At 37.8% G+C, this 12697-nt stretch overlaps 1 protein-coding gene across 22 annotated transcripts in view; it reads right to left on the bottom strand.

Annotated features, from left to right (window-relative positions):
* Positions 1-12697, bottom strand: part of TASP1 (taspase 1) — a 219704-nt gene that overhangs the window by 79487 nt on the left and 127520 nt on the right. For 17 of the 22 annotated variants that reach the window (XM_043544028.1, XM_043544022.1, XM_043544032.1 and 14 more), the window contains one exon: positions 6798-6871. In XM_043544028.1, the coding sequence (XP_043399963.1) occupies positions 6798-6871 (74 nt within the window). Of the gene's footprint in view, positions 1-2011; positions 2090-6142; positions 6200-6797; positions 6872-8311; positions 8388-12697 lie in introns of those variants that run through there. The other 5 variants (XR_005224955.1, XR_005224956.1, XM_037896127.2 and 2 more) reach the window with 4 other exon arrangements.

The following is a 12697-nucleotide window of genomic DNA, read 5'->3' as shown; positions in this document are numbered from 1 at the left end:
ACTGCTTTAGATAGAACACTCACGAAGGGCAGGAATCTAATTAAAATATTAACAGACATGTAGAGGTGTATGACCCTTACTATTGGCAGAGGAATGTCCCATCTGGCTAAGGCCAAGCTACTCTGCAGCCTGTATAAGATAGTTACGATAGTGAGCTAGAAGACAGGCTGGATTGCAGCAGCGTCCATCTCCCCGGTAGTGGAGACCAGCCCTAAGGTAACAATAGTCCAATTCAATCAGGAAGCATTTACAAGAAGGCCATGTACCAATATGGATGGACTAGACAGGCATATTTCTCCTTCCATTCATAATGTTCTATATTTAATTGTTTCTCTGAAATAATATTCAGTAATCACTTGTTAAATATCTAACAATACTATAATTTGTTGAGTTATACATACCAAATAGTCCTGAGATTATATAGGGTACTTGAGGAAACAGACTAACCAAACTGAGCTGTTTGCTAGAACAAAAATATATCTAGACCCCAAGGCTGCTTTCCATGCTGTAAACTGTAGCTGTATTGTGTTTCAGGACTTTTTAGCCAAAGTCCTGCAATTCCCTCCTCCCTTTTTAAAAAAGCAATTAATAATGCTACACCACCACTGAAGAGCGTGCATCTTTTTGTTTCAAAGTTTTTTGTTTGTTTTTTTCCATTTACTGCAGAAACAAGTTCATGAAAACACACAGGAGATGAGCTACTGTTATAGGCTCGATCAAATGCCTTATTACAAACGTCTAACTTGAGTTACAAAAATGCTTTTCTAAAAATTAAAGAAGATAATATTCTAACACAAGCAGAAGTGCCCCCAACATGAAGTAACTACTTTGGATCTCATAATGACATATAAAGATTAATCTATTGCTTGACTGAAGTTGGTGATGGCCTCAGGACCAGTGATCATGACTTGATTACATTCCATATGGGCAGAGAACAGTACCAAAATAGTTGGCACTTCAAAAGGGTTTATTTCCCAAAGTGAGAAAAATCTTGAACTAAATTGACTGGGAAGAAAAATTTAGACTGAAAAATATGAATGAAAATTGGGACTCCTTTATGAAAAATTTATTAGATGGCCAAAAGTCCACAATCAAGGAGGACAAAAACTTAGGCTAAAAGCCCATCCTAGTTCGGTGGCAAAGTGAAGACAGCAATTCATATATATAAAGTAAATGGAAGACAGGGAAAATAAATAGCACTCCATATAAATCAGAAAAGTGCACAAAATCGATAAGGGAAGCTAAAGACATCAGGAAAAAAAATCATGGCTGGGAGAACTAAGGGTAAAGAAGAATTTTTAAGTATACTTCGAACAAGAGATCCTAGCAGTGGTATGAAGCCATTACTACATGGAGATGGTAAAATTGTTAATGATGCAAATAAAGGGAAAATTGTTCAGTAAATAATTCTGTTCTGTATTTGTAAAGAAGTAGGATGATTTACTCATATAAAACGAGGAGAATTAAGTATTTTCCACTCCATTGGTAACTAAGAAGGACGTTAAATAGCATCTACTAGGGATAAACATTTAAAAATCAGTAGGCCTGGTTAACTTGCACCCAAGATTCCTATAAGAATTGGCTGAGATCTCTAACGTGTTGCTAAATTTTTAATAAATCTTGGAATACTGGGGAAATTCCAGAAAATTAAATGTTGTGCCAATATTCAAAAAGGGCAAGTAGAATGACCCAGGGTAACTTGCCCAACATCAATCCTGGGTAAAATAATGCAAAAGCTGATATGGACTTCAATTAATAAAAACAAAGTATAGGAATATAATTAATGGAAGTCAATATGGTTTTATTGAAAATAGGTCTTGTCAAACAAATCTGATTTCATTCTTTAATGAAATTACAAGTTTGGTTCATAAAGATAACTACATAGATGTAATACCCTTAAGGCTTTTGCTAGGCATTTGACTTGACTTACTACACAGCATTCTGATAAAAAAATAGCAATATACAATATGATAACAAATGTTAAATGGATTAAAAACTGGCTCAGAGATCTCACGACATAGTTATCGATGGGGGATCATCATCTAATGGAGATGTTTCTTGTTGGGTTCCACTGGGATGGGTACCAGACCTGACATGATTCAACATTTTTTATCAGAAATCAGAAAGTAAATATAAAATCACTGCCAATAACATATGTGGCTAACACAAAGACTGGTGGAGTTGTAAATAATGATGAAGACAGGGCAGTGATATTGAATGACTTAGATTGGTTGGTGAGCAGGGCCCATTAAAACAAAATGCAATTGAATACAGACAAATGCAAATGTATACATCTAGAAAGACAGAATGCAGGACATACCTAAAGTATGGAGGACTATATCCTGAAAGCAGCAACTCTGAGAAGGATTTAGGGGTCATAGTGGACAGACAACTGAACATGAGCTCCCAGTGGGATGCTGTGGCAAAAAGGGCTAATGAGATGCATGGATGTATCAATAGGGAAGCAGTGAAGAGGAGCAGGAAGGTGATTTTACCTCTGTAGAGAGCACTTGTGAGACTGAGGCCTGTTCTACACTAGGAAATTAGGCTGATATACTACATTGCTCAAGGGTGTGAAACATCCACACCCCTAAGTGACACAGTTAAACTAACCTAACCCCCAATGTAGCCACTGTTAGGTAAACTGGAGAACTCTCCAGTTGACCTAGCTACTGCCTCTCAGGGAGATGGAATACCTATGCCAGTAGGAGAGGCCCTGCTATCAGCGTAGGCAGTATCTTCACTGAAGGGCTACAGCTGCGCTGCAGCAACATTTTAAGTGTAGACATGCCATCATACTAGACTACTGTCAACAATTCTGGTGTTCACATTTTCAAAAGGATGTTGACAAATTGGAGGCATTACACAGAACAGCCACACAAGTGATTTGAGGCTGCACATTGAGAGACTTAGAACTCAAAGTGTTTAGTTTACCAAAATATTGAGAGGTGGCTTGATTACAATTATAAGTACTTTCCCTGGGAGAAAATACGGAGCACTAAAGGTCTCTTCAATCAAGTGGTGAAAGGCATAACAAGAACCGCTGGCTGGAATCTGAAGCCAGATAAATTCAAGTTAGAAATTAGGCACAATAACAGTGAGGGAGATTAACTATTGGAAAAAGGAAGAGGGGATTCTCCATCTCTTCAAATCAAGACTGGATGTCTTGCTGAAAGGTATGCATGAACCAAACACAAATGTTTTTGGGCTCAATACACGGTAGCTATGTGACACTGAAATGTCTATGACGCACAGGAAGTCGCACTAAATGATCTAAGACTAGAAGAGACCCTTAACCTATTATTCTATAAATATATACATAATTATGATTTTAATATTAGTGTGTTCCTTTTACAACTCTTAATATCTTAACATTTTACAAAATGTTGCTACCAATGGACTTGCTGTATTGATGTGCACTGCCTGTGAATTCCTCAATCATTAACAGCCAGCCTTTGGCTGGTCATGATGTGAACCACTTGACTTCAGAATAGACTTTAGCCCAGGACGAGTGAAGGCTGAGAAAAACTTGGATAAACAGGGAAGCAAGTCAATTTTATGCTACCTGCTTGACCATTTTGCTTCTGGAGTTTTATACATGGCTATCCTGTACTTTTATGTCACTAAGACCATTATTTTTTCACAGCAGCCAGGTAATGTTAAGTTTGCCAAATATTTACTCTTTTAAAGAAAAAAAATTATGTGCAATACACTGTGTTCTATTTCAAGCCTGGCTTTCCTTCTATGACTTAGCCTTACTTGCAATACAACAAAATTCCAGCCTTTATGACAGAAGATTATTTTTTGATCAATAGAAGTCGGCAGCCAAGGCATTTGTGGTTTTTCTCTGGAAAGCATTTGCAGCCACAGGCTCAAAGGAGGAAGAAAGGGAGAGGGATTAACTTTCTTCAATGAAGGTCAAAAGCATAATTTAAAAGTGAACCAAGAGAAGCAGCTGTGTCTGTCAGCCCAATCAAGATTACCAGCTGGAGAATTTACCAGCAATATGAAAACAACGTACACCAGATGTCAAACGATGCAACTGCGAGTAGGAAAACGTCTCTGGGTATGGCACTGTATTGCTAGTGCTCATTACTAACCAGATTTCATATGAAATACTAAAGACTTCAGTAGGCTGCCGCTAGCTAGGAACAAACATTCCCTCACACCAGCTCTAGGAGCCTTATTGTGTAAACAAAGTCAGCTTTTATTTCTAATATAATTTAACATTTCACTTCTTTTAATGACTATATTTCAGGATCAAAAATATAAAGAATGAAGCAGGTTTATACATTCGCAACTGCTGATTCTGGAACATCTGCAGCTGGGCTTGTTCTAGCTTCACTAACTGGAGTTTGAGAAACTAGATTCTTTTAAAAAAAAAAAAAACAAAAAAAACCTAAAATAAATAAGAACTCAGTGACACTACATTTCTCTCCAGTTGATTATCCAAGGAAATAAGCTGTACATGTGCCATAGAAAAGTGTGCACCATTGGCTGCTGTGTCAGCATCTCTGTAACCAGCTGCTTTTCCTCCTTTTCCCTCAGGTTATTGTCTACATTACGAGCGAAGGGATGTGATTCTCTCGCTCGTGTACACTTACTCATTGTAGCTCTCATCGGTTCAGGTGGGCTTGGATTTGGCACAGCTCAGCCGCGCCTTCACTGCTGGTGGTGCTGTGACTACATTGCCAATTATACTTGCACGAACTCAATGTGAGCTAGCAGGAGTATGTGTACATGGCAGGGGAATCCCACCCCGGGTCATAGTGTAGACATAGCCTCTGTTGGTATCCTGGTCTTTGTTTCTCTCTACATACTTATTCCTCAGATGAGCTCATCTACTCCCATGGTTTCAGATACCACATTTGTGATAATTACTTGTAAATCTACCTCAGACAGAAATACAGGACTGCATAGAAGGGAGAAATTGTCCTCCTTGACATCTCACTAATTAACCACAGCAAAAAGCAAACATCTTTATGAACCCTCTCCTCCCCCCCCTTTAACACTGCTGATAACTGAACTACACCCCTGATCACTCAGGCTCACAGTTACTGGGGTCATCTCTCTAACTTTCTCCCAAAGTATCTGGGCTCTCATCAAATCATCTCATCTCTCTAGCTGTAAAACTGATCCGCCCTCTCTCACCAAGTTCCTTCTCCAGTTTTGTTTCCACATCAATTTGTACGCACCCTCATGTTCAAATTCTACGCAGCTCTGTTCCTGCCTGCATCTCACCTTCTTCTGCTTTCCTTTTCACACTGTATGCTCTGCCCACACTTCTCTCCAGAATGCCCCATTTGCCTCTCACTCACAACTCCAGTCTTCTCCCCATAACCGCCCCATGCCTGAAAACAGCTCGCCTTGTCCTCAACCATGGCACATCACTCCTATATGGCATATCCCCTTCTTTTGTTTCACTTTCCATCGCTACACTCAACTATGCTATGTTCTCACAGTCTCATACCCAATTATGTGGGCAAAACCAAAATCTTATATTAAAAATCCAAGAAACTGCCAAGCTGATCTGAATTCTTTATGATAAAGGATCCTAGGAATAAGCTTGGATTTTTTGTGTTATACCCTCTCCTTCCATTTCCAACCTGTCATGGGGTATTTCAATTTTTATATCTATTATCTTCCTAAGGGCTTATCATCACACAAAAACTCTAACATCTAACTACACCAGTATAGTTAAAATAGTACAATCCACCTAGGAGTAATACAGTTATACTGGCATAGCTATTCCTGTAAGTGAATGGCAAAAAGCTATACTGATATAAGGCACCTCTATAAACTGCACCCACACTAGCAGTTTTCAGTATAGCTACCTGTTTCCTTAAAAATATCACACCCCAATCAAAACAGCTAAATCTGTATAAAACTGCCTTTACATAACCACTTCTGAGAAAGGTGTTTTTCCTATGCATCTGTGAGGCACCAAGCACACCTATGGAAGCTATAAATAATGATCACCTTAAATGGTGAAAAGAGGAAATTCAATGCACTTGATGACTAGATACCCAACACTATATACTACAGTATAGTCTAAAGTCTCATTCTCATTAGACTGCTTAAAAAAAATAATCAAACAGCATCCATTTACTTAACTTATCTAAAGCAGAAGAGTTCCTATTCTGCTTCACTTTTCCTTTCAACATTTAGCAGTAAATTTCTTTTGATTCATCTTTTCAATCTATATTGCCAGGATCAAGATCAGATAAACAGTTTAATTAAATGATAAGAGATTTATCATAATCTAAATAAGCAAGGCTTTAAAAATACAAAAATGTAAAAAAGTCAGAGTTGTTAGTAACCCCCTATAAAGGGAAGTAGGAAGGGTTTAAACATTAGCTACACAAATCTAAAATATCAAATGAACACAGGGCACATCACCAATGAAAAGCACTATCAAAATGATCAAGAGTGGAGAACTACCAGTGAGATAGCTGATTTGAACACTCAAGTCCAGGCAGAATGCTAAAATATGCACTCATTCATAATGAATGCATAGCTTTCTTTTTCCTTAATTCATTATTACAACTTTTCCTTGCAGACCTTTATAGAAGTCTGATCCTAAGGCTGTTTTGTGTTAACAGTATTGGTCACTAGCCTGGCCAAGGAGCAGAAAGCGCTGCACCAGTAGCAAGGTTGCAGATAATCGAGTAAACTGAATCTTATATTATGTCACTTTTAAAATAATATTTCAACACTGAGTTACTTCACATGACTTCAAAATAAAATTAAAGTCATTGTAGAAGTTTTTAGGTCACAACCTATTCCTTATGGCTTACCTTTGCTTTGCCATCCTGTGCTGACATATATCCTACACACATGCTCTCTGTTGTATGACTCCACAAGAACTCCACTATAAGAAAAAATGTAACAAGTCACAAATAAATGTAGAAAAACTTCACTTTTCACAAAATCAGAAATTAAAGGGACAACTCAAACCTAGCTTAAAGTTTAGGTTTGGTGCTTTTATAAAAATTTAACAGAATTATTTACAAGAAAAAAGTAATTCCAGTGGAAGTAGCAGTTAAGCACTCCCTGTAGTATTTGCAAATAAATACTGTAGTACTAATAACCAGAAATAAATGGCATATATAGTGAAAAGTAGCATGCATTTTTAAGTTGTATTTATGTAAGGTGTTATTTGTAAGGCAGGTAATTTTTTTTTACAGTATGATTAATAAAACTGAGAATGTGTCTTTAAAGTTAAAATTCAGATATACATAAAGCATATTACTGCACTTTATTTTTTCTCGCTTGCTTAACAAAAATTTTCAACTGTCAAAATGATTTATTCTTAGTACTGGATAATCCCTATTTACTGTGATAGACTTTTTTCTACTCAAATGTATAATTTTTGTGACAAAAATATCAAGTGTTTCTGCTGTCCAGAGCTCAGTTTCATAAAACTCTACTGTGTGTAATATATGTAGTATACTGCAGACTCTTTTGGATTACTTACCTGCTATCAAAGAATGATGTTTTAAAACAACTAAATCTTTCTCCAGTACAAAATAGAAATCAAATAGATACTAAGAACTCTTCACCTGTCTAAGGAACTTGAAGTCTGGGTTCACCAAAATGTAATGTTCAATATCTAAGATTAAATATAATTGGTCTTTGGAACATTTACATTCTTCCACTAATCCCAAAGAACACTTTTTAAATTCAGACAATTCTAGGAAAAGCAATTTGAGGATTTTGACAAAGATATTGCCAGAACCTGTGCAAGTCAAACAATAAGAGAAAAAGGAGTTCTATACTTAGATCCCTCCTTCACTCCCCCATAATTGATTAATTAGTGAATTTGCCAATCTGCTTAACAGACTGTCAAATATAGTAAGAAAACAGGATCACAACTGGAGTGCACTAGTTCTCCCAGATCATTATTTTCCATAGACATTTCCAGTCTTAAAAAAAATTTGCAATTTTTTATACTATTGCTGTCTGTGGAGTTTTCTAAATAGATAAGTGACTCCAGTTAAATTATCACCGTTTCTTTAAGGAAACTGAGTAACTGAATTTGAAAACAAGACTTAAACACTGGAAAGTTTCAGCTACAGGTGAAGTAGGCAATTAGCTCCTTTTGGACAACTAATTTCATTTCATTTTCTAACTTTACTTTCCAAAGTGCAGAGAAAGACTAGACAGGATACACTTAGAATACAAAAGGATGAATGCTGATAACTGTTATAAATGAATGTGTAAAGTGTTGTTAATTAAGTTTTAAGGATTTTTAGCCTTTATTGTCCACCACCTACGTTCTACATAATAGTTGTGAATTTTACTACTGCACCTTCACAGCTGAGTGGCTGTGTGCGTGTTCGTGATGAGTTTCTTCAAGCTGCAGATAGTGTTAGTTTCTCGAAGTGCTAGAATTAAAATCAAGATCTCAAATGTATGTAAATTCACTGCTCTGAACAGATTCCCTGGAATAGCACAGTTCATTAAAACCAAAAATGCTCAACCTTCCTTGTATGTTTATTTCAGCTCTTTAAAAAAAAAAAAAAAAAAAAAGACACACAAAACCAATAGCTTATATGAATATCCAGCATGTGACTTGTCATTTGTAAAAAAATAATTTGTTGCCATCTTCAAGAACTGAGAGTGCATATAAAGATCCAAAAGGGATCTACTATCTATGCTGATTTATATCTAACAATGTCATCTGAATTATGCAGTTTAAAAATCTGATTCTACTTCAGAAATTCCCAAGACCCTTACCTCCATTGATAGAACTTTGAAAAAGTACAATAGGAAAACATCTTTGGAGAAGCCTTTGACCTTGACTTAAGAAGTTCAATTATATTCATTTTTCCCTCTATAATTTTAAAGAATTTTTAAGAGGCGAGAGTACAAACCTTAATATTGCTCATTATCGCTTGAAACATATGCTTACAAAAGCAAGATGCATCAATGCCATGTGATAGTATGACATTAAGATTAATTTAAATTTTCAGATAGCCAAAGTAATTATTTAGTATAGTCAACGTGTTCATGATGTCACTTAGTTAATCATGCAGGTAATTAGATATGCAGAAGGGCAAAATAATCTTAATACAAATCTAAGGGTACATTCTCAGCTTGATACAAAGTGAGTTGCAGACATGAATCTCCATAAATTGCCACTAGAATACATGATAAGGGCATGGGGTGCAAAGAAAAAGTAAATATCATCACTGAATAATGATAGTGACAGCACTAAGATGTTTGAAAGGGAAGACTTGTCACTATTGTTAAATATTGTTCAGACACAAGACATTAATCTTGCTACCAAATGTGTTAAGTGAAAGGTTAATTTAATTCACATACAATGTCACATGCTGTTCTTTCATGTCTCCTCATGCTTACATTTTAGTTCTATTAACTCCTTCATGCAGACAGTGTTGATTTCTTGGCATACTTCCCATTACATGTCAGTAATGTCAAGTTCTTACAGCAGCATATAATCCTATTGCTAATTCATCCATTTTTTGTGTTGCGAAGTGTAAACTGCATTTACAAGATGTTGCATATGTTCAGCAATACCCAATCTTAACTCGGGAATTACGTATTTTAATAGTTTTGACTTTTTAAATGGTTGACTAACAACAAGTGGCCTGATTATCAAAGGTGCTGACCTTATAGAGGTACAACTGACATCACTGGGAGGGATGATCACAGTCTTTGGAAAAAATCAAGCTATAAATACATTAACATGTTAAAAAATAAGAAAAATGCCTCCCATTGATTCTCTAGCAGTTTTTGAAGAATTGTTATAATATCAATGCTAAGAAACTATTATGTGCCAAAAAGACAGTCCTCCCCACAAAAAACCGCCCTATGTCCCTCTATGACATATCACCCACTGTTCCTTTACATCCAATATAGTGTCAGAAGAACCATAAGGATTCATCTCACAGATCTTTGGTTTCTTGGGATAGCAACGTCTGGGAAATGCGGTAAGGACAGTGTGCTCCACTGTTAGAAGAGTGAGACCTCTTTGGCCAGCTGAAGAATGGCAAATTACAACAAATATCTTTGAGACAAGGTGGGTGAGGTAACATCTTCTACTGGCCCAACTTCTGTTGGTACCTTGTGGTCCCTTCTAATCCTCTGATTCTATGATTCTGCTGGTGAGAGAGCCAACCTTTCAGACTACACAGACCTCTTCAAGTCTGGGCAAGGTACTAAGACTATGTCTACACTAGAGAGCTTACAGCAGCACAGCTGTACTGATGCAGCTGAGCTGCTGTAAGATCTCTCATGTAGCCACTCTGTGCCGATGGGGGAAGAGCTCTCCTGCTGACATAGCACCGTGAACACTACCACTTATGCCGGCGAAACTTATGTTGCTCAGGCTGTGTTCAAGGTGAAGTGGCCCATTAATACCCCAGTAGTCACAGGACAGAAAGAGGAGGTAATGGGTTATGGATTGTTGTAACAATAAAGACACTGGATTTATGGTTTAAGACCGAGATTTTTAGTGTCTATCAAAGTTATGAATTTAAGCTACCAAGCTTGTCTTCTGAAAGTGTTGTGCAGGTTTCCTTGCTGCTGTGTGCTAACTATTTACGCTAAAGTATCTGTTTGACCTTGTATTTAGTACCTCTTAGCCCTGGTCTACACTACAAAATTACTTCGGTATAACTACATTGCTCAGGACGTGAATAATCTACACCTCTATGTGACATCGTTATACCAACCAAAGTGCCGGTGTAGTCAGCGCTGTATCAACAGGAGAATAGCTACCGCCTCTCACAGAGGTGGAATCATTAAGCCAACGGGAGAGCTCTCTTTGCTCAGCTTAGAGCATCTTCACCAGAAGCGCTCTAGCTCTGCTGCTGTAAATTTGTAGTGTAGACCTGCCCTCAGTACCTTTCCCAGACTTGAGGAAGAGGATGTAAGGATATTACTCAGGAGAAGTGGTATGGAGGCCCAGACAGAAAAAAAAAGGTGCTGGATACGAGGACTGGAAGGAGAATGAACAGAGGGGAGGAACAGTTAAAAAACAAACTGCTTACATTTGCAACAGGAGGTTCCCGTACAAAACAGGTCAACTAGAGCTGTTTAAAAATGTATTGTATAGGTTTTGTTTTGCAGTGCAAAAGCTTAGCTTTAAAATGCAATACCATAAATCTAATTTTAAAAACTCCCAAAGACTAGAATTGAGGGCTGAGGGGGAAATTACTCATCTTGTAATTCAGCTTCTTTGAAAACAGAACTCTGGCAGGACCCTCAGATTCCTGGATTCTATGTTCTTTAGCTCAAGAAAGATGTTGGGGAGTTTTGTCTAAGAACTGGGTCTTCAGGGAACTGGTAGCAGCAACTCTACAACCAGTGGTCGAGAGCTGCCTAGGATTAACTGCCACCTTCAGAACCTTCCATTCAGTTCCCGTTTGAACAAGAAACAAAGGCTCCCCAGAAGAGATAAGCCAGTCACAAAATAAATTGAACAATTAGTAGCTCAAAATGGGATAGATCAATAAATATGATTAAAAAAAAATAATCACAAAACAATGTTGCCTTTTAAACAATAAAGAGAGGTGGGTGAGAATCCTGCCAGAATATCGTTAGTGACATGAGTGAAGAAGAGCTCTGTGTAGTTAAAATGCTCATCTCTTTCATCAACAGAAGTTGGTCCAATAAAAGATATTACCTCACCCACCTTATCTTCACTGAAAAAAGAATTACAAGTTCAGTAATCCTCACTTCTCTGAAGATAACATTTGGGAAAGATTCTCGGTTCTAGACATGAAGCATTTTGAGGTATGTTCCAAAAGAAAGACAGCAGTATTGCTAGCAATATGAACTAGGCCAAAGCCAACACATTAAAGACACAGGTGGTAGTGATGGCGGTAGTTATGGTTGCCTAACTCTCCAACACAAATCCCATTTTCAGTTGCACCATGGTTGGCCAAACTCATCACTTGGGATGAAGTTTTCCATGACAGGTTTCTACTTCAGAAGGATTTTGCTCCCAAAGTGCTCTCCTCCCCACACCAGGGCCCAGTGAGTATAGAGAAGGAAGAGGAGGAAGCTGCCAGAATGAAATGCCGGGGAGGATGGCAGGTGAGGAGCAGAGGGGTCTATAACCACTAGAGCAGGGGTCTCCAAATTTTTTAAATCGCGCACCCCCAGGGCCAGCTCTGGGGAAGCAAAAAAAGAAGAAGAGCATGCCGCCAAAGAATCAAAGGTCCAGGAGCTCTGCTGCCGCCGTGCTGGCAGCATTCCTTCAGTGGCACTCCTCCTGCTTTGCACCCCCATGGATGGTCCTGCGCACCCCACTTTGGAGACCACTGCACTAGAGAACACTTCCCTCCATCACCTGGAATTCAACCCAGGATTTCCAAGTCTCAACTTTCCTCTCACATCAAATATCTGTGAATCCCACTGAAAACTGATACTAGTCATCCCCTGCTAGTAGCTGGTTCACTACCTCAAATGACAGTGGTCCATGGTGGAGATCTATAGATCCCAAACCTACAGATGACCCATGCAGTGGATGGGTGAAAAGGTTTCCACATGAATATCTATTTATTCATTTTTGTTTTGTTTAAATGCTCAAAAATTACACACACAAAAACTACATTAAAACAGAATTAAGGTTGCAGAGTCAAGCACTCAAGAGTTAGCACATGCTAGAATTAAGGTTGCCCATGCAACCTTTATTATCTATTATTATTATTATAGTACTTAGAAG

Source organism: Chelonia mydas, chromosome 3, assembly GCF_015237465.2.
Source record: "Chelonia mydas isolate rCheMyd1 chromosome 3, rCheMyd1.pri.v2, whole genome shotgun sequence".
Classification (NCBI taxonomy): Eukaryota; Metazoa; Chordata; order Testudines; family Cheloniidae; genus Chelonia; species Chelonia mydas.
Note: the sequence above shows the minus strand (reverse complement) of the source record. Positions and strands in the feature narration are given on the sequence as shown.